The sequence below is a fragment of the Aethalodelphis obliquidens genome, unplaced genomic scaffold (genome assembly GCF_003676395.1).
Source record: "Aethalodelphis obliquidens isolate GAN/ISIS:26980383/991018 unplaced genomic scaffold, ASM367639v1 scaffold3, whole genome shotgun sequence".
NCBI classification, from domain to species: Eukaryota; Metazoa; Chordata; class Mammalia; order Artiodactyla; family Delphinidae; genus Aethalodelphis; species Aethalodelphis obliquidens.
In genome coordinates, this window is record NW_020837947.1 from 15,408,680 (window position 1) to 15,431,960 (window position 23,281).

A 23,281-nucleotide genomic window follows, 5' to 3' on the forward strand; every position below is an offset into this window, starting at 1 on the left:
AGACCGTAACTTGGGCTGGTCAAGCCTAACAGAAGTCCTGCGAATTCTGATTTTTCTGTACTCACAGGGTGCACGGGTTTCTAACAATAATTGGAATATCTGAGTAATCTGAAATCTTGAGGATTTACACCAGATGGGCAAAAGGGAGTTTTCGTGAAATGCAAGGGGCATGGCCTGAGACAGGGTTGGACTAGAAGGCAGGCAGGGCCAAGGGCACAGAGTCACCTTCTGTTTCCTTCTCAAGCCGGGGATGTGTCCCGGCCCCTTTGCTTTCACTGCCTGATCTGGAGACACCTCAGGTGAGGTCTAGGATCAAATGACAAAAGACCTGAAAATGAAAAGCTAGATATAAGTGCTTGGGACCCTTGTCTGCAGAGCTTCTGACCAAGTGAAATCATCACGTCAATGTTGTTTTTTCCAAGGCAAACACGTAAGCAGAATTGTAAGCAGCTTCATTTATTTGCGTAAATAGCTTGTAAATAAATCATTGGTAAACATTACAAAATTAAATACATTTTCAAAAGCTTGCCAGTGTACATAAAATTCACAAACATAGTTCTTTTAAAAAATAAAATATGTTCAGAGCACCCTTGATATAAAATGCCTGACCCCTGTCCTCTGACAGGGCCACCCAGAGACACCTTACAGTATGGGGTGTTTCTGTGGGGAGGCAGTGGGGACCTCCTGGAGGAAAGCAAGAGTTTCTCCTCTGACCTTTGACCCCGCCCACAGCCATCTGCATTTTGATCCTTCTCCAGGGATCTGGTATAGAACTGAGAGGGGCAGGGTAGGCATCCCAGGCTCCGCTCCAAGCAAAGGGATCAGGGTGCACAACTAGGGCCAGAGTCCTCACCACACGCCACTGAGAGAAGCCAGAAATGAAATCTCCACCACGCTTCCAAACCAGCAAATGCTCCTGTATCCACCTTCTTGAGAGGAGGTGAGGCTTTCTCTCTTTTACACCTGCTCATCACTCAGCTCACCCCACCCTGGTCTGATGCTGCCCGGGCACCGAAGTGACCAGAACTACTTCTAAGGAGGAAGAAACTTAATCTGCTCACTTCCTTACGACCTGCTTTCATGGAGAGAGAATAATACCTAGGATTTGGTTGAAAGCAGAGGATGAATCGCTACACGGCGCTTCCTCGTTCCACTGCAAACCACCACTCAGGTAGCGTGGGCATTTCTCTAGAAATCTGAATAAACATTCAAAGAAAGGGTTCAGAAAACTCGAATAATACCACAAAGGAGGCAATAAGTACATAACCTGGCAAAGCATCCGATTAACGAAATGATACAAAGTCCATAAATTAAGCCCTTGACCAACTCCACGTTGTTGCAGTGTAGCTCATTAAAATAACGGATACACTGAATTCTTTCACTTTGGTGCATAAAGTGAATGTTGTAGGTCTCCAGCGCTCACGCCAAGAATACCCAGTGGCCTCGTGAAAACATACGTGCCGTGACCTCCAATGAAAGGACGACCACCAGTGTATTCCATCAATGTGAAATAAAACTCACGTCAACATGTTAACTTAGTTGCCCGAGGATATATACAAGCACGAGAAATTCAACTTCTGAGTCAAATGTACAACTTCAGAAAAAAGTCTAAGAAAACCATCATCCCTGTATAGTTAGGTCCTAAACATCTGGTTTCTCCAAGAAGATGCCTGGCCCAGCCCAGCCCTGCGTGTCTGCCTGGTTTGTCAATCCCTGGTTGGGCTGAAACCAGAGTGGTGATGTCTTTGCTATTAAAATATTACACCATCAAAACCTTTAAAAACAACAACAAAAAAGTAACATTCCTGAATAAATGTCGAATAGATACCACCCCTCCCTACCCCCAAAAAAGTTGCTCATAAGGACAACTATTCTTTAATAAAAGTCTTCGTGAAGTCGAAATCCCTTCTTGGGTCTCCAGGAGAGCTCCACCTCGTCCGGAATTATACAGTCTTCTTCTGTGGGGGGCTCAGTTTCCTCATGCCTCTTATCCGGGAGAGCAGCTCCTTGATAAATTCCTAAGAGATCAGAAGAAGTTATTATGAGGGGGTCATGCTATTAAAATTTGGGTTTAAAATCTGCTTGAAGTCATTGATGTCAACTGCAGTTAACCTTAGTTGATGAGCTTAGCTGGGTGTGTTAACTCAACTGGTACAATATAGGACATTTTTTAACAAATGAAGGTGCTTAACCTTCACACCATCCTGCTTTCTCACTGTTGTACTCCAGAGAGAAAACCAAGCTGCCTTTACTCACTGACGTTAACCACTTGGCCCCTGGAGGCCTTTGTGGCTTAGATCAATGCCTCCCAACCTTTACTAAATCTTTAATCCGTGCATACAAATCGCCTGGGGAGCGTGTAGACTCTGAATGAGTAGGTCTGGTTAGGGCTGAAGATTTTGCATTTCCAACTGGCTGCCAGGGTTAGTCTCTGGACCACACCTGAAATAGCAAGACTAGACCAGTGGTCTTCAAATCTGAGTGCACATCAGAATCACCGGTTGGGGGGGGACCTTATTATATAAACCAAAGAGTGCTGGGCCCACTCCCAGAGTTACTGACTCAGTAGGTCTGGGGTGCGGCCTGAGAATTTGCATTTCTAACTAGCTCCCAGGTGACACCTATGCTTCTGGTCTCAGCATATTCCTGAGAACCGCTGGTCTAGATCACAGTAAGAGTCTCTTGACTTTATTTGACTACAAATCATAGTTTGAAAAGAAAAACAGACACGTTTACATTTACAGTCCAGTACGTACGTACAAAAACATACCTGAAGTAAGAATTTAAAGAATAAATACTTACTATATGCCATGCACCCTATCGTTCCTATTTAAAAGGTAATGCTGGGGGAGACCCACTAAAATGATGTCGTGACTATTCATGGATGAAAACCCAAAGATTAAATAAAGGACAACCTAGAATGCTTCCCACTTGAAACCCTCAGCAATCTTTCATTGTTGCCTCATGTATTAAAGTTTTTGCCTACCAAATGTCACATTTATTAGATAACAATTACTTTGTCCTCCTTTCTTATATTTGTTGAAGCAAAGCTGACAGCCAGTCAGACTTTCTGATCAGCAAAGGACAGCCAGTGCACGACAGAACTGTGCACAGTAGGGGCATCCCAGAGCAAAAACACTAAGGAGGCTTCCTCTCCGTCACGGCCTCTGAAAACCAGCTCTCAGACAATCTCACCTACCAATTACAACCCCTAGTCATAGCACCCAGACTAAATGGTCCCTGTGCTTCTCTCCAGCACGAAAACACAGTATGCTTAAATAGTTAATATTTTATTAGCCACCACGATTTCTTTTTTTAATAATCTTTTTGCTATTATAAAAATAACATGTGCTTTTTCTAGAAAACCTAGAAAATACAAACCAGCAACAATTACTCTTCAGAATGAACCACTATTAACGTATTTTCTTCTATGGAAATTATTTTTACCTAATTAAGATCATACTGTATAAATCTATCTTTTTTTCACTTAGCATTATGTCAAGGCTTTTTCCCACAACATTAGTCTTTTTAAAAATTAATTTTAATGGTTATACGGCCCTTTATTATGTGGATGTTCTGCAGTCTGCTCAATTCCTCCATCACTGGATATTTGGTTGGTTCCTGGCTTTTCAAAATGATAAATAATGCCACAATTAACATCTTTGTGTATAAATCTCTCCCTGCAATTTGGATTATTCCCTTTGGAGAGCTATCCAGTAGCAGGTCAAAGGACATAAACATTTTAATCACCACTGTTTCTGAACCTGGACACAATGGAATACACGGGAGGTAAAATGACACCCTATTTTAGTTTTCTGAACACTACTTTTATCTAATTTAAGAACTTTCTAGGATGAAATAATGTCAAATTTCCCCACTTATGTTTTCCCCACTTATATTCAATTTTCATTTTGTAAAGTTAAATGCATTTCCTGTTTCCCCCTTTACCATGTGGTTTAAACAATACATAGGATACTGAGCATACAGTTTTAATTTCATTGTTTTTGCAATCTGTTACTCAAATGACTGCTGTGAAAATTTCAGCACTGGAGTGTAGTTTCCCTTTCCCTTTTTTTTTTTTGAAGCAAAGGTCAAAATCACAAACCTTATCATTTATCTTAACTCTGGTCATATTTCTGCACTATTTTAATAACATGTTTTTCATAAAGACCATTATATAAAAATAAAGACTAAAATCACATAAGGAATAATGTACCCTAAACTACAGACCTTTCTTCTTCAAGAGAAAAGCGATTTGGTAATTTAAATCAAATTCAAATTTTCTCCAAAAATTGGTCATGCTGTACATAAATCTCAGTGATTAAAAAGTTTAAATAATGCATCTTATATTTATGATACATTGACATTAATGAAAAACTAATTTTAAGTTTTATAGTAATGCAATTTATATGTCTATAACTTAATATAACTGTATTGTACATATTTTAAACCATTCAATAAATTTGCATAATGAGATGCTCAGCTAAGTTAAAAACTAGCAAGACCAACATTGATTCTTCAGAGAAAAACTTGTAACACCACTTGCACAGAAGGATTCTGTTGATCACAGATGATTCTCAAAGAAGATTCAAGGATCTCTAATCAAAAATAATGGGCTTCCCTGGTGGTGCAGTGGTTGAGAGTCCGCCTGCCGATGCAGGGGACGCGGGTTCGTGCCCCGGTCTGGGAAGATCCCACATGCCGCGCGGCTGGGCCCATGAGCCATGGCCGCTGAGCCTGCGCGTCCGGAGCCTGTGCTCCGCAAAGGGAGAGGCCACAACAGTGAGCGGCCTGTGTACCACAAAAAATAAAAAATAAAAAAAAATAACTGACTGATGGGTCTTGGCTTATATTACCCAAAGATACTTTATATAAGTAACAACATATCTCATTCACTTCCAAAACAGATCACCTGGACTTGGGTTGGGGACACTACTTTAGTCAAAGAAGGACTGCCCCTTTGAAGAAATGACTTCTGAGTTGCAACTTGAATTAATAAAGAGAGCCAGCTTGAAGAAGATCTGGGGTCTGGGTCATGGCACGTGTGCAGAGTCACTGCAGAGAAACAAGCAAGGAAGTGGGTGTTCCTCATGCAGAAAGGCCAAGGTGAGCGTGATGGGCGCCATGCTGGAGGTGCGAGGGCTAGCTCACCAGGGCCTTGTAGGCCACAGTAAGGCCACGAGGGAGTATCCTTGGTGTAATGGAAGACCACTGGAGGCTTTAAGCAGAGAAGCAACATCGTCTGGTTTAGGGTTTTAAAAGATCCCTTTGGCTGCTATGTGGAGAATGAGTTTTATGAAGACAAGAGTGAAAGAGAGATCAGTTTGGAGCTGTTGCAATGGTCCAGGCAAGGGATGCCAGTGGCTTAGAGTAAGTCCATGGAAGCCAAAATGGAAATAAATGGGTAGATCTGAGATCCATTTCAGAGGCAGAGCCTAGACCTTGCTGCTGGACTGAAAGTGGGAGTAGGTGCAGGGAGCAGGCACAGGAGCAAAGGAAATGAAGGTCACTGATCCTTAGCAGAACACTGGCAGAGGGTGGTGATGATTACTGAGATGGGGGTAACTGGAGGAAGAAAACAACAAGTTTACAGACTTGAGTTGCCTAGTAGGTACCTGAGGGTAAGTGTCAAGAAGTCAGATAAATGTAACTTCAGGTCTCAGCTCATGGCTGAAGACATAAATATGGGCATCACCAGCATCTAGATCAGTGGCTTTCACCTAAAAACAAAAACAAACAAAAACCCCTAAAAATCTCTATGTGATCTATCCATGGTTATAGCAACCTAGTACACAGAGATGCAAGAAGGAAGCAAAAGTTTTCTGTAAAAACGTAACTTTTACTACATGTGAGATATTTTCTATTCTATTTCATCTTTTGAAAAAAACTACAGGTCAAGACCACTTAATGGTTACCACCTATAGTTTGTAAACACAATGATCTAGACCCAGGCTATTCAATACAGCAGCCCCTAACCACAGGTGGCTATTTCAATTTAAACTAATTAAAATAAATAAAAATTAAAATTCACTTCCTGGTCACAGTAGCCACATTTCAAATACTCAATAACCATATACATCTAGTGGCTACCACATTGGACAATGCAGATATAGGATTTTTCCATCATCTCAGAAAATTCTATCGAACAGCACAAGATGACAATACTTGGAATCACAAAACCAGCTGAGAAAACTTTGGAGGAAAGTGTACATAGAGAGGAAGAAAAGGCCACAAGCAAGGCCAGAGGCCCTCTAACAAGTGGGATCTGGCAAAAGAGTTGCAGCCAGCAAAGGACACCTTAAAAAGAAGAACCAATGAGACAGGGGAGAACTCAAGAAAGTGTGCTGTTTTAGTTTATTTTTAAAATGTTTAAAAAATTTTTTAAATTGAAGTATAGTTGATTTACAATATTGTGAAGAAAGTGTGCAGTTAAAGCCAACAGGAGGAATTGCTGATGAGAGGTTGAATCAGTCAAAGACAGAGCTATTGGATTAGGCAAGAAAGGGGCCACTGTGTCCTGGAGGACAAGTTTCAGTAGAATGGTTGGGATAGAAGCTCTCAACACTAAAAGGATTCCAGGGACTTTTCTGTAAACAGCTTTATTAAAATATAATTGTTATGCCATAAATTAGACATATTTAAAGTATAAAATTACTATGAGCAAACCATCTGTACAGTGAACGTAATGGACCCATCCAACACCTCCAGCAGTTTCTTCATTTCCCTTGGCAATCCCTCCCTCCTCTCCCTATTCCTCCTACCCCAGAACACTGGTGTTTTCTGTCACTATAGATTAGTTTGCATTTTTCCTGAGTTTTCTATAAACAGAATTGTAACACTATATACTTTTTAGTCTGGCTTCTTTAGCTCAGCATAATTATTTTGAGGTTCAGTGATACTGTTGCATGTATTAACAGTTCATTTCTTTTGTACTGCCAGGTGGCACGCCACTTTAGAGAAGGATCACAATTTGTTTACCCATTCACCTGCGGATGGAAATTTGAGTCATTCCCAGTTTGGGGCTATTACAGATAAAGTTGCTAAAACATCACATACAAGTCTTTGTATGAAATATGCTTCCATTTATTTTGGGTAAATACCTAGGAGTGGAATGGCTGGGTCATTGATCTATTTATGTGTCTGTCCTTACACCAATACCACCGTCTTGATAAGTACAGATTTTTATAAGAAGTCCTAAAATCAGGTAATGTTAGTCAGCCAAATTTATTAATCTTTTTCAAAACTATTCTAGGTCCTTTTTTTTTTTTTTTTTTGCGGTACGCGGGCCTCTCACTGTTGTGGCCTCTCCCGTTGCGGAGCACAGGCTCCGGATGTTCAGGCTCAGCGGCCATGGCTCGCGGGCCAGCCACTCCGCGGCACGTGGGATCTTCCCAGACTGGGGCACGAACCCGCGTCCCCTGCATCGGCAGGCGGACTCTCAACCACTGCGCCACCAGGGAAGCCCTATTCTAGGTCCTTTACATTTCCTTAATAATTTTAGAGTTATTTAGCTTGTAAATGCCTACCAATAAAAATCTGCTGGGTTCTCACTGAGACTGCATGAAATCTATAGATCAATTTGGAGAGAACTGACATCTTAACAATAATGAATCTTCTCACCCATGAAAATGGTATATCTCTACACCCATCTAAGTCTGGTTTAAGCAACATTTTGTGGTTTTCAGTGTACAAATATTACACATCTCCTGTCAGATTTATTCCTAAGTATTCAATATTTCATATTTACATTACTGTGACTGGTATGCACTTATTTCAATTTTACATTGTTTGCTGCTAGTATATAGAAATACAATAGATTTTTAAATATTTATCTTGTATCCTGCAAGCTTGCTGAACTCACATATTAGTTCTAGTAACTTTTTTGTACACTATTGGATTTTCTACATAGACAATCATGTTGTCTGTGAACAAAGACAGCCTAAGTGAGTATCAGCAGAAGAGAGGATAAGTGTATTATAGTATATTAATACATAAGAATGTTATTGCTTTTTTCGGGAAAGACCATTGCCCTGCATTTGCAGTACTTGCATTCTCTTGGGATTCCAAAAAACTTGATTTGGGGAGAGAAGAGAAGCCTCACCTAACTTCTTTGCAGTTAACACTTAATGCTTTGGGGTCCTTTACTTGGCAAGGAGAGTTGGTAAAGTGAGTAATACACTATTTTTGGAAGATAAGCCTGGACAGTTTGAAAATGTTAAGTTTGGGCACAATTATTTAACCCTGGAACTGCACGTTAAAAGCCAGCAGAGTAATAGAATGTTCTGTTGCTCAGGTGCCCACTGAAATTTTTTTTTTCCTTTTTTTGCAGTACGCGGGCCTCTCACTGTTGCGGCCTCTCCTGCTGCGGAGCACAGGCTCCGGACGCGCAGGCTCAGCGGCCATGGCTCACGGGGCCAGCCGCTCCGCGGCATGTGGGATCCTCCAGGACCGGGGCACGAACCCGCGTCCCCTGCATCGGCAGGCGGACTCTCAACCACTGCACCACCAGAGAAGCCCTCGCCACTGAAATTTATAAGGAATTCCAGAAGACACTTGAGTGTGGGCAGGTCTGCTAAGATAGTATAGTCTCAGGACCTGGGAGGCCCGGCGACCCTTTCAGGTTTCCTATGAGGTGAAGACTTGTCATAATGACACTAAGATACTGGCCTTTTTTACCATTCTCAAATAAACAGAGGATTTTCTAACGAGTGGAAAGCAGATGCCCATGAGAACCTAGATGTCTTACTAAAGAGATCCATGTCGGTTTCTAATGTATTCATGAATTATAATAAAGATGACTATACACACTTTTTAAAATGTTACTGCACAGGAATGCAATAAAAATGAATAAACTAGAGCTTCCTGTATCAACATGGACAAATCTCACAAATTTCACGCTGGGCACAATAAGCAGGCCGAGAAAACTTGCAAAGTATCATTTATGTAGTTAAAAAGCATGCAAGATAATTCATGTGCACACTTGTCACTCCTACTTGGTTGCAAGGATCCAACTCCTCTTTGTTTTCCTAGCGTGGAGCTTAATACACAGGAGGTGCTCAGCAAAGGTCTGCAAAGTAAAGATATGTGTGTATGAAGCAATTAATTCATACGGCTGAGGCATTAAAGTGAAGTAGCAGAGAGAGGCAACCCAAGAGTCTTTGTATATCAGTGGGGGAGGGTGGAATTGTACAAAGTATCAACTGGCTCCAGCTACCATGGAGGAAGGTTCTAGAGGGTCTCCTTTCAGCCCTGGAACATTAGGCCACCTGGGAGAGTTAGGGAAAAGGAGAAGCACTTGGAGAAGAGCGGAGCCTAGAATGCTGGGGGTGGAGGGGTCAGGGAGGCATGTGCGCGCGCACACACGTACAGAAGAGATCAAAGAAGCAATAGAAAGAAAAGAAACATTTCCAGTGACCCTGGAAACCTGACTTTATATGACAGGCAGCCACCTGATTTACAGAGAGACTCCTAAGAGAGAAAGAAGCCAAAGTACACTTCTGAAGGGACCTGGCAGCATCATGAGAACACAAGGTCCCTCCTCACTCTGGAGTTTTGGCCGTGTGGCGCTGGCACAGGGCATGGCCTCGCGGTGGCCATGAGCTCTTGTCCCGGATCCCTCCTGGGTCCCGTGGCTTTCAGCTGCCACCCCCTCCTGCCTGCTGGGGTCTGCGCCAGAGGCGGCAGATGGATGCGCATTTTGTAATTAACACCATAGGCAGGCGTCTGGGACCCTTCCCTAGTCGCTCAAAGCGAAGTGATTCATCCGTGACACTCAGTGATGACACTGCTCTGCTTTAAGGAAGGTGGGTCCAACGGAAAGGGGGAAAAGGAGAAACCAGGGTATCACTGCAAGTCGCTGCTCTGTGCATGATTCAACTGCACTCATGTTCTTTCAAGCATTTCAAGTCATTGGAAAAGATAAACAAGACAAATGGATATTATGCGGTAGCCCTTTGATTGGAAGTATTTCCTGACAAAAGGACTTTCCAAAGAAATGCTTAAAACCGCAGCTCGGTGAATGGTGCCACCCACCACAGTGATCGTGTAGATCATGCGAGCTCCGAACAAGGGCACCCCGCAGAACGCTGGATGCTCTACCTACTTGCCAGAAAAATACCACCCACCCCTTCCACGGAGTACCAACCGGGGTGAGGAGAAACAGCAGGGGAGGGTTCTGAAGCCTGGGATCATGGGGGTCAGCGGCTTCCCCGTGTGCTGCCTCCTCTTTGTCACCCCAATCAATGCACTAGTCATTTCCTAAAAATGCACGTTCACAGGGCCCATCTGCCCCAGGTCCTGAGCCTCACTGCCAAACAACGGCAAATCAAGTCACCTCGCGCACGTTCTACATAGCTACCTGACGCTTCTTCCCAAAAGCCTGACATTCAACAGATGACATGGGAATCAGGCAAGCAGTGATCGGGTGGAGAAAGAAGAATTTCTTTTTTTTTAAATTGAGATGTAATTGACATATAGCATTATACTAGTTTCAGGAGTACGACGCAATGATTCAACACATGTATATACTGCGCAATAACCATGACGGTAAGTCTAGTTAACATCCATCACCACAAAGATTTACAATTTTTTTCTTACGCTGAACACTTGTAAGATCTACTCTCTTACCAGCTTTCAAACATACACTACAGTATTGTGAACTAGAGTCTCCAGGCTCTATGAGAAGAATTTCTAGATCCAACAAAGATTAGATACGTGAGAACAATGGAAGGGTAGGTAGTACGTACCTCTTTTCAAACGTGATGGCAACACCTGTAAACTGTTCCAAATGGCAAAATGTCCTCACCCGAAGAACTGGCTAAGCATTTAAAAAATCACACTGTAAACTTTCATTGGCTTGGATATCGGGGTCACACAGGAGGCCAAAAGGGGCACGCAGTGAATCAGCCCTGAGGAACACAGCTTCGGGGGCGACCCCATCCCTGTGTGATGCTGGGATTTGCTCCCCGCAGCCACTGGCATTATTCAGTACCACAAATGCCATCATCACTCATCACTGAAACACTTCGCTTCCCCTGCTTTCTTGGGGGGAAGGGAGAGGGTTTACCTTCAGAGAGGTTCGTTTGCTGACAGGGCACACAGAACTGATCCTGTTTCTCATTACCTGAAAAGAGGTTTATGAATCTGCTTTGGGTGAGGGTTTGTGCCTGCTGTGCTTATAATGACTTCTCCCAACATGAATTCCTGCAGGTCTTAACAGCATCCTGGTTTCCCCGCCTTCAACTTAAAACCACTGACACTATTCTGTCTATTTATTTTCTTGACTATCCACTATTAAAGATTAATTTGTTCTGCTGGTGAGAGCAGTCCCATTAATCTAGTCTAGAGATTCAGACCACTGCTCTTAGATTAATTTATTTTGTTCCCAAATTCCAACCTTGGTTTATATGCAGCAGAACATTCATTTGCCCTCACCAGATTCAACCTTACCGGCATTTAATTCTTCCTTCACTTACTAATGGGTTTCTCACAATCCGTACACTTGCAATTCCCTCAACGTAAGGTCCACATAAGTAATCCAACCACAGTAAATTATCAATGGAGTAAATTCAGCAAAATTATAATCTCCCACTTTATAATCACTAAAGAAACTACTTTCATCATGGGTCCCATTATCAATGAAGAACAATATTATTTACTACAAATACATGAATCTTGTCTAAATGAAAGAAACCCATTTCTAAACTGTTTGAGACTTGCTTCTTTGATTGTGACTCCCTTTGCTAAAGATATAGAAATCCAAAAGTCGTGTCAAATTGTCTTTAACTCATATTTTTTTCTTCTGTCCATTTAAGTCTAAACACAAAAGAATGTAAAGCTGTTTTTAATATAGGGTTGATCAGCTTTTAAAACATGATCATTCATTCTGAATTTAATGGAAAAAGAAAAGGCCATAAAATCACAATCAATCACTGGAAAATGCCAACCATTTGAAGGTCCACTGCCCTTTAAAGCCTGTACCTCCTCCATCAAGTCTTTTATAAAATAACAATCATTAATTTCTTGCAGGGGGAGGTCAGAGGGGGGAAGCCTCCCAAAAGGCAAGATGCATGTGGCTCTTCCTATAATGGCATCTCTTTCTTCTTTCCTAATGTTTTCTTGCAATTACTGTTATCATCGTCATTATCATTATTCTCATGGTCATCCTGCTTCTAAGAGTGTAGTATAAAGAATTTAACCTTGCCCTAAAGGAGGTCTGGTCTTTGCCCTAGAATCCCAGGTGGCAAGCTCTAAATCCTTGGAATGCCTCCCTGATAAAAGTGCCTTTGTTTACCCGGGGACCTTGGGCCATGCAAGAGAGTCTAACAGTGTGATTTCGGGGGCGGGGGGTGGGGGGACGACACACTTCAGGTCATGTGGTATCAGCTCTATATCCCCAGGGTCTGGAGACTGAGGTTAGCTACATGCACAGTCAACCATGTCTACGTGTCCAGGTCCCAATAAAAACACTGGACTCCCAGGCTCAGGTGAGCTTCCCTCATTGGCTACTCTGTACATAACACACACATCACAGCTGAGGGAATCAACACTGTCCGTGACACCACTGGGAGAGAACAGCCTGAGGCTCTGCATTTGAATTTCCTGGATTCTGTCCCACATCTCTCTCCCCTTGGGGGATTTTAACCTGTAGCCTTTCACTGTAATAAAACTTAACTGTGAGTATGACAACTTTAAGTGAGTTCTGTGGGTCCTTCTAGCAAACTGTCAAACACGAGTATGGTGTGGGGACCTTGGAACTTGCAGTTGGTGTCAGAAGTGAGGACGGTCTTGGGGACCATTCCCTAACACTGCAGAGTGCTGAATAAGACCAGGAAATAAATGCAGTTTTGCTCCATGATTACATGTCTTTGGCAAGCGTTCCCAATATTTCAGGGTTGATTTTCCTCAATAAAGACAATCAGAATCAGATTTATAAATACTCCAAAGTAGAGCTTGTGCTCACCTAGTAAGAATTAAGAGAAAGGCAGCGAGAAGTAGACAGAGCACAGGATGTCGATTCAAAATGTGTCCAAATGCCAGCTCCAGCACATCCTGGCTCTTTTCCCCTGGTCAGAGGAGGCCTAATGAACGTGTGTGAGCAACTGACATACTGGGACTAAAATCCTTTGGGCCACAGGTGAAGCTTCCCATGTTTCTGGCTAATAAATCCCAACTCTTTATTATTTACCTGTCTAATTATACTAAGACATAATTAGGCTCTCATCGCCAATGGCTCCAACCACTAGAATATCATTCTCATCGATCTGGGTCTTTCTTTGTAATTTCCCAATTCTCACTTTTCAGAAACATCGTTCTGAAGGTGACAGCTTTCAAAGGGTAGGTTGCCCTGCGTGTAGCCTGCCTCTTCTGCTTTTCCTAGCAGAGTACAGATGCCCTAAAATCACTCTCCATTAAGCGACTGGTTCCTAACTTAGAGAACCATGCAATAAGCTGACACCCTGGCATTTCTGTCCTTCTATTCCTATTTTAATATTCTTTGAGCATTGAAATTCTCACCATAGTTGGCTGTGTCCTTCTAAGAGACTGTTTTTAACAATCACATATTCACTACCCTAAGTCCCTAGATTAGTTACGGGCACGCAGATTTCAATAAACGTGTGTTGAGCAAATGAACAAAGAGAATATAGCAAAATGCCAAGCCACGCCTCCTCCAGCCACTCACCCAGCCTCTCCCAGTTTATATTTTCTCTCTGCTGCAGTCGGCTCAGTGATCAGGGGCTGGGAGTACTTCCATGTACACATAAACTGAACAATATTTTAAACGACAGGTTAAGATGTTAAATGGGAAAAAAAAAGATGTTAAATGGATAGAGGACTGACGTGAGTAGTATGAGTTGACAATGGCCATCACCAAAGCCTGTCAGAAAAGTACGATGCAGTCACTGTGACAGCAAAGCAAAGAAGGAGAATCTGCCTTCCTACCACCAACACAGGACGAACAACAGAGCAGGCCAGCCTTTTTGAAAGCTCTGGTCAATTCCTATGTGCAAACAATAATTAGACGTCCTTCTTCTGTACCGTCACATGGCATGACATTTCCATGACCCAGCTGACTACTGGAATTCAAAGATGCCTTTCACCACCTGCTCACAGACTGAGTCATCCTGAGTGAACCCCTGATGCATATCAACTTACAGGCTTTGATCGCTAAGATGATAGGTAGTACCTCGACCTCCATATAACAGAAAGGAAATAAATCAGAAAGAAAACTCCGATGTTTATCGGAGAGCAATGGCACAGCCCCCTTTAACTATAAAAAGAGGCTTCTAGAAGTCCACAGATAGAACTGGCAACTCCCTTAACAGATGGTAAGAGAGATGCCCTCAAGCCCATACTACATGCATTTTTCTGTCCACCACCCCAGTACAATGGAAGCGCTCCTCCGTGATCCTGAGATTTGGAAACCATGCAAAGTAAGAGCGAGAGATAAGAAAAGAAGCTCCTCTCTAGCCTGGCTAGCTGGCCTCGACATCCTTCTCCCTGATTTCTACAATGTCCACTAGGATCCTTCAAATCCAAGTAACAACCAAAACAAAATTACCCCTTTTCTACCTTGAGAAGAAACATCCTTCTTCTACCTTTAAATCAGCTCTATTTTAACATCAACTACATCAGAAATGGCATTTGCTCAAGGGGAAAAAATTAAAACACCATTCTTACTAGTTAATCACTAACCTGTTAGTGTGGTGACCACAATTATACTGCTGTGTTTTCTAAAGGGTCTAAGTCCGGAAAGATTTAAATGTCAAGGGTCCACAGTTTGGAATATGAATCAACATGGGGACACATGAATATGAATCAACATGGGGTCCCTTTCTTATTAGCCAGGGACCCACACAGGATGAAACCATGGAGCCACAGTCTGTGACAGAAAGTGACATGCCGAAACAATATCACTTCTGTGAAATCAGCAGCTTCTTTAAAGTCTGCTCTTCAGATTGAATATCATTATCAGTGAATTTGGGCATGTTGCGTATTTAATATGTAATGGAGTAGCACGGCCTTACATGGAACCAGATTCAACTAGCATGTGTCAAGCTCCATGTTACTTGCTTTCCTATGTACCCTGACTTCTCCACTTATTTACTATGTCACCTGACGCAAATTATGCAGCCTTCTGTGTCTCACATTCTCTAGCTGACGATCATAGTGCCAACCTCACAGCTCCGTTGCGAAGGTGAAATGAGTTAATACATGTGATTAGATCAGTGCCTGGCATGTGCTCAGTAATGACTGAGCTGTTATTATCATTGTTGTTGTTGTTGTGGCTAAGAGAATTATCATTGCAAACAGCCCTTACCAAAACCCAGGGAGGTGGTTATGATTACCTCCATTTTTATAAAGGAGGAAATGAAGGCTCGGAGAGGTTGAGAAAATTGCTTAAAGTCACACACGTTTGCTGCCGGTGCTGGTGTAAGACTCTTGATTCAAAGCCCAGCCTTCTTTCCACCCCTCACTCCCCACCCCAGCCTCTGCAATGAGACTATAAATAGACGTGTCTGATTCCGCAAAGATGGCTTCCTTACATTTCTAACTTCAAAGTGGCATAATAATTGTATGTAAAATTCTTTTGATCAAAAAAATAGCACCTCCAGAGAAGATGACTTGAAAAAGAACATCATTAATTTGTTAGGCATTTAGCTGAGATAAGACAAAGTCCTTTAATGTCCTAAAGGTCTTGCCGAGTCAAGCAGCTTAGGAAGACTGGCAGGATAGAAAGAAAGAGCACAAGATCAGGTGTCAGAAACTCGGGGATGAGTCCTGGCCTCTCTGCTCACTGCCATGAGGTCTTAGACAAGGTATGCAAGTTCTCTACTTCAAGTGATGGTTGTGAGGATTAAATACGATAATGCTTTTTCCCCCCGCAATCTGAACTCTAGAGCTCGGGGGAAACACAAGCTATTATGTTTATCATCACAATCCCAGGGCCAGTAAAATCTGTTTCTTATGCACGTAAACTCAAAGGTAAAACTACCCAAACTTTTCTGAAATGATTCTTTAATAGATCAATGACCTTGACTGAAATTCCCCAGCATTTGACACCATTTCCATTCCTAGAAACCATGAGCTAAACAAGGAACACGAGAGGCTCACTCGTAAATTCCAGCGCTTTTTTCTTCTTTCTCCCTTTGGAACTCTGAGAGCATTCAAATAGCATATCCTTTCATCTCATAAGCCTCCTTACAGAGACTGGATGAGGAACGCTTTTGTTCCAGGAGGACAAGACCTTGCATTTCATCTAACTGTTGTGAATGAGTGTAAATATTTTTCCCCCTAGACACTGCAAAACCTCGAGGGAGAGGGGGACTCACGCATATCCAACCTTTCTCACCTAAACACCAAAACATGAACTTCTCCACCCAGAAGAACTGAAGAAAAAGGGAATGATAAAGTGAGTAAATGGCACGTCTATACCCACCAGTCCGGATCTGCTCTCAGCTGCAATCCCCCATCCCCTCATCACGTGTTAATTCATCAGCATATAATCCGTCACTTTTCCTGACTACGATCCCACTAAGCTTGTCTAACCCTTCACAACAATTTGCTACTGCTCTCCAAATACCTAATTGTTTTAACTCTTACCTTAATTTCCCAACTAACTATAAATAAAGGAGTTCTAGTCCCCAAAGAATTCAATGGTGAGGTCTTCTGCCACCTTCCCATCCTTACTTCCAAAAAGGCTGAAACCGGATGATCAACCCTCAGATAGGAGTTAACAGGATCAAACTCTTAAAAAAAAAAAAAAAAAAAAAAAAAAACTCCAGAAAAAAGGATGTCCAAATAGTGACAGTATGAGGAATCCCCTGCTCCATACACACACACACTGAAAAAAATCTGATTTGCAACCTGGTCACTCCATGGTGAGACCCACCAATGGACAAGCTGTGCTCACACAGATTCCAATCAGTGTACTGGGTCCTAACATTCAAACATGGGTACACGCCCCAGAATCACTAAAGACAGACAAAAACAGACAGAAAAAAAGGTGATTCTGAGAAAATGCAGAGGGCAGAATAATCTTGAAAACAAAGAAAATAAAACATTTGACTGATATTCTCAAAGGAAAAAAAAAAGAAATGAGTGCCTCCATAATATAAGAAGAAATACTAAAATGAAATAGTAGACAGTGATTTAAAAAAAGAGTTCTTAGATATTAAAAATAAGATAGCTGAAATTTTTAAATATCAGTAAAAAGGCTAGAAGATAAAGTCAGGGAAATCTTTCAGAAAGTAGAACAAAAGATCAAGGAGATGAAAAACAGAAGGGAAAAGATAAGAAATTAGAGGTCCCATCCAGAAGGTGAAACATCTAAATAACAGGAGAGCCAAAAATATAGAATACTGAGGGCAAAAGTAATAAATGATAAAAGGCAAGTTTTGAAGAACTGAAAGGCATAAATCTTCAGACTGAAAGAGTTTACAAGGGTGGGAGGAATTGGGAAATTGAGATTGACACATATACACTATTGATACTATGTATAAAATAGACAACTAATGAGAATATACTGTATTGCACAGGGAACTCTATTTAATGCACTGTGGTGACCTAAACAGGAAGGAAGTACAAAAGAGAGGGGATATATGTATATGTATAGCTGTTTCATTTTGCTGTACAGTAGAAATCAACACAACATTGTAAAGCAACTATATTCCAATAAAATTTAATTTAAAAAATAAATAAAAGAGCTTACAAAGTACCCAGCATATGAATAGAAAAGGACACACACTAGAGCGTATCACTGTAAAATTTCAAAATACGGAGATAATCCTAAAAGTTAACTGAAGGGAAAAGAATAGGTCACCTACAAAGGTCTGAGAATGCAAAAGGCATCAGACGTCTTAACAACAGAAGTAATACAACAGTAGAATAATGCCTTTAAAACTGATTTTTAAAAATGAATTTTATTCTGGAATTCTACACCATCCAACCTATTGATGAAGATACATTTTCATATATGCAAGGATGGAAAAATTTACCTTTTATGCATCCTTTCTCAAAAAGCTACTGGATGATGTACTCCAACTAAAATGAGGAAGACTGGGATTTAAGAAACAAAGCATCTGAACAGAACTTTCAGGACAGTAGCTACTCAGGAAACCCAGAGAATAACTTCTCCAGATTGTTGCATAGGGGCTCCAGGAAGAAAGCCTGGCATGAAGGAATAGTAATTATATGTTGGAGCGTACAAAAAAAAAATTACAAGTTGGACAAAGATTCTGGAGAGTTTAACAAAAAATATCAATAGGCACTAGACAAAAATAAATGACAAGGTAGTTATCAACTCCAGGAAAAACAAATGACTATACAAGAAAGGAGCAGTGATCATACTTCACTGTTTGACTTAGCAGTGAAAAAATTTGTTTATATCATAATATTATGCACCTTGACTACTGATTTAAACTAATGCTCTTATATAACTTTATTGAGGGGATGGAGGGAAATGAATTGTGTGGAGTGTGAGGGATCTATCATATTTCCTCTTAAGTCAAGAAGTGAAAAAATAAGCAGTAAATGTATATTTAGGAATAAAAGAGTAAATAGCAGAGAAACAGCCCAAATTGTTGTTGTATAAAAATATATAAATATAGTATGTAAATATAAAATATATACCTCTAGGGAAGGGGACTAAGGAGTGGGAAAGACACTCCTACTTTTTCTTCATAAGCCTAATAGTATTTTTGGCTTTCAAAATTATGACTATGTATTACATTGATTAAAAAATATATTTTTAATAACTAAAATTAAAAATATCTATGAATACAGAATGTAATCAATATAAAGGAAAACTGGAGATTGTTAAGAATAAAGCTCAAATAAGTAACTGACCTCAAACCAAATTACCCTAAAACCCCACACTCATTTAAATGTTACACACTCTTAAAAGCATGCTTTCCTCTCACTTTGTAATTATACCACTTCAAAGAAACAGAAGTCCTACCATCATTGCTTTGATATTGCAAACAGACTACAAAACATCTGGTGGATCTTCTACTGTCTCTGATTTATCACAGGAACAAACTGAAAGTACCTCTTTTACCAATATATTCATAACTGATCAAATTCTTAATTTGTACACTGTTCAAGCTTTTGGTCATTAGAGTATACATTAAATGCTTTGCTCTAATCAAACTAACATCTATTGTTTTTTCCATTAATACTTACACACTTGACAAATATCCAAACAAACCATAAAATGTATCCTTCCAATCAAGGCAATCGCTCAATTATGAATGACAGAATCAGCTTTAAGCTTTAAAAAAATACATACCTACACACTAATAGAATGTATTCTCCAGTTATAAATCTAAAACTTTTACTGAAATGATTCCAAACCCTCTCACAATTTCCTCTGAAGTTTGGCTTTTATATAAAAGCAGGCAACACACCCAATTCCATTAGTTTTAAGTCTTCCAGAACCAGACATGCTGAGGTTTACAAATAAGCAAGTTAGTATTATTCAAACCCCTGAGGGTTTCCCTGGTGGCTCAGTGGTTAAGAATCCGCCTGCCAATGCAGGGGACACGGTTCGATCCCTGGTCTGGGAAGATCCCACATCCCCCCGGAGCAACTAAGCCTGTGCGCCACAACTACTGAGCCTGTGCTCTAGAGCCCGTGTGCCGCAACTACTGAAGCCCGCGTGCCTAGAGCCCATGCTCTGCAACAAGAGAAGCCACCACAATGAGAAGCCCACACACCGCAACCAAGAGTAGCGCCCGCTCACTGCAACTGGAGAAAACCCACGTGCAGCAAGGAAGACCCAACGCAGCCAAAAATTACTTAATTACTTAATTAATTAAAAACAAACAAACAAACACATGCCCTTCACTTATGGATAATAATGGCTAGTTAGTATACACATAATCACCCCGATTTAATAAAAACAAATTCAAACTTGGCATTTAGGAAAAGTAATTTGTTTACCTCTGTTGGTTTGTAGCAGTCTACGAGAGCTTCCTAGAAGGAAATACACAGAAGTTTTATTTTAAAATTCAGTATCATTTTAAAAGCGAAGTCAAAAATCATTTCATCTTTATAGTATTATTCTTAACATGGTAAATCAATTTTTCATATTGACTACCTAGAACCACACTTTATTTCAGCATTTGTTGGTCCTCTGAAGATACAAAAAGTTGTACCCTTCCTTTGCAGGAATGCCTTGCACTCTTCAGAATACACACACACACACACACACACACACACACACACACAGAAGCACACACACATACCCGTCCTTCTGGCTGCCAATGTGGTTAATAATGAACTGGATACACTTAAGTTGAGACAGCCTGTAAGAGATGGTGACAATCACACTGGACGTGGAGAGTGAGAGCCTGGCTGTGATTTAACCACAGAGTAGCCTGTCACACCTCAGCAGGCTTTGGTTGTCCTCCCCTGGGAACCAAAGGGGGTGACCTGATGGCAGCCAAAGCCCCTTTCAAGTTCTTTCTTTTAAGAAAAATATTTTATGTCATTACATTTTTTATAGAACTGGTGCCTGTTTTTGTGTTTTTGTGTTTTTTGTATTGTAACTTTCAGAACTAGGATGCTATCTTCTCCCAGCTAAATTTACCAACAAGAGAGAAACATTAAACTGAGACTGTTCACCACTCAAGAGACACTAGCAACTGTTAACACATTAAACACATTCATATGTGCCCTTTACTTGCCTTTAGCGATCATTTGCCATCAGTGATAACTAACAGCCGTTTACAGTAAATATCAGTGAACATTAAGAACAATGGCAGGTCAAAGGTTAATTGGCTTTAGAAACTCCCAAATGCAGATTTAAAAATGATAGATTTGACTTCCTTCGGGGAAGGGAAATAAATAATTTATTGCTCTGGACAAAGGAGACATGGGGCATCTCAACATCCATTGTATCAGGCGAGCATACTCCAAGAAAGGTTATTTTATTAAACAGAATTATACAGTAAACAATCTTATCTAGAAATTAATTCCATGAATGATATAATCCACAACTGCAAGACCAGAAGCCTGAGCTTAAGATACTCCAGTTCTAGCTCAGCCCCTCTCCTTCTCATATAACTGTGGGACGTCACTTCCTTCTCTGGCAAATGGATCTTTGGAGAGAAGAAAGAAAGAACCATCCTTCTTGGAAAGAAAGAACCATCTTTCTCCCAAGAAGTTAAGGCTGGAGAAACTCATATCTGTAAGGTTCTTTAAGAACTGACTATAGTCAAGACCGGCCTTATCACCAGAGATGCAGTTTGTAAGGGTGAATACTCAGCATCCCATTGCTTTCTCTCTGCCCGCGGCCATTGCCCGAGGGCCGCCCCGGGGCAGAATCAGTGCAAGCCAGCTCAGGAGACCCAAGTGGATTCAAACATCCATCAAAGGTTCTAGATTTTGAGTGCTGCTTACCCGTAATTTTAAAGCTCTCTCTTCTTCACTGTCTGCATCAAGAAGATCGTCAATGTCAATTTCCACATCCGGCATTTCTTCTTCCTGGGGGGCAAATGTGAAAGCATTCTATTTAGTGAGATACTACATTGTATCGAACCAATTTAGTTCAGTTATATAGATGCGTTGACAATTACGGGGTGGGGGGAAGAAGAGACTAGGAGGAGGGGGAGGAAAAGAAGAAGGAATGGGAAGTAGGAGATAGAGAGAAAGGCGGAAACAGTAGAAAAAAGGAAGAAGAGGTGGGAAGGGGAAGGAGGGAAAAGGAACCGAGGGAGGAGTAGGGAGCAAAGGAGACATAAGAGTCACAAAGCGTAGAAAGTACCGCTATTTCAAAAGTGACGATTTTCTACTTTCTGGCAAAAAAACCTGCACATCTGAGTATGTAATGGGGGATTGGCAGATTATAGGAAGAGTAGTGAGACTTGCAGTTTCCTGCCCAACATCTACCCTTCCCTGATCTTTTTTGGGGGGGAGAGGGGAGGTCCGCATCTCCCTTCCTAGCTCTGGGTCTGGGAAAACCTGAGTGTGCCACGCATTTCTGAGGCAGGGCTCTTGGGTCAATATCACCCCAATCCCAGTTACAGACTCAACCGAGACTAATGGGGGTTCTGGGAACAGAAGCTCTTTCAATAGAAGCGTCCCTGCTGGAGAGCCAGCTGAGGAAGCCTGTAACCTAGAAACTGCCGGCAACAATCATGCAACCACGAAGGGAGAGCCTGACTCACGGTGGGCAGAGTGGGGAGAAATACGGAAAGAGGGTTCTGGATAACGTCACCGAGTCAAACCACTTCTGAAGCCCACCGACATTCTAGTAAAGCCCCATTATTATGAGTCAAGTTTCATATTCCTGCGGCCAAAGACATCCAATCCATAACAGAGGGCAGGAAAGTCCAGCTGCAATGCGGTGACAGACCTCACTGATTTGGAATCTGCAGCTCCAACCCACAGTAGGTCTTGGCTACCTCGCATTCTGTCTGTTACCTCATCTTCCCCACATCTCTGAGAACGTTGAGAGAAAATCGCATTTAGGACAGGGCTGTAATTTTGCATTTCCCCTTCCCACGAGGAGTCACCTGCAGGCCAACTCGTCCCAGCCACAGGGATGGCCGAGGAGTGTCTGCAGAAGCCATGGAGAAACCTGTGTGGGGGACACCTGTGCGGACCCCTGGGCTTAGCCGCTCTGTGCCAGCTGTGTTGTCTGGTCTTCAGGGGCAAGGCTGACCTTCTGAGAACGTCCTTTCTAGTAAAATGCATTTACTAATAGTGCTCAACCATTCTCTTTCCTGCTCCAACACAAAAGTGACGACCCAAGTGTTTTGAGAAAACTGAGGAATATTATACACCACTGTGAATAATAATAAGAAATATATATATTGGTCTCTGCCTCCAGTTCCTGACACAGAGTTCCTAAAACCCTTGTAAATAGAGGTGCTGACTTGTTTCTTTACTACGGTGAGATATGCAATCCATACTGGAAAGCTCAGATAAAGCAGAAGGAAAACTGAACCCAAAGCAGAGGGGCAAGTCTAACATCTTAGCCTTATTAAGGTTAAAATCTCTTTTAAAAGTTTTAATAATACTACTAACAAAAAATGGGAAAAAGAAAAGCATATCTCCTGGGCTTCCCTGGTGGCGCAGCGGTTGAGAGTCCGCCTGCCGATGCAGGGGACGTGGGTTCGTGCCCCGGTCCGGGAGGATCCCACATGCCGCGGAGCGGCTGGGCCCGCGAGCCATGGCCGCTGAGCCTGCGCGTCCGGAGCCTGTGCTCCGCAACGGGAGAGGCCACAACAGTGAGAGGCCCATGTACCGCCAAAAAAAAAAAAAAAAAAAAAAAAAA

At 41.7% G+C, this 23,281-nt stretch overlaps 1 protein-coding gene across 1 annotated transcript in view; it reads right to left on the reverse strand.

Moving 5' to 3' along the window:
• Positions 1-440: 440 nt before the first annotated feature.
• The window catches only part of PPP1R14C (protein phosphatase 1 regulatory inhibitor subunit 14C), an 86,551-nt gene continuing 63,710 nt past the window's right edge, over positions 441-23,281 (reverse strand). The window contains exons 2-4 of the mRNA XM_027083532.1: positions 21,403-21,486; positions 19,942-19,974; positions 441-2,018 (exon numbers count right to left, since the gene is read on the reverse strand). Coding sequence (XP_026939333.1) covers positions 1,944-2,018; positions 19,942-19,974; positions 21,403-21,486 — 192 coding nt within the window. The 3' untranslated portion in view covers positions 441-1,943. The remainder of the gene's footprint in view (positions 2,019-19,941; positions 19,975-21,402; positions 21,487-23,281) is intronic.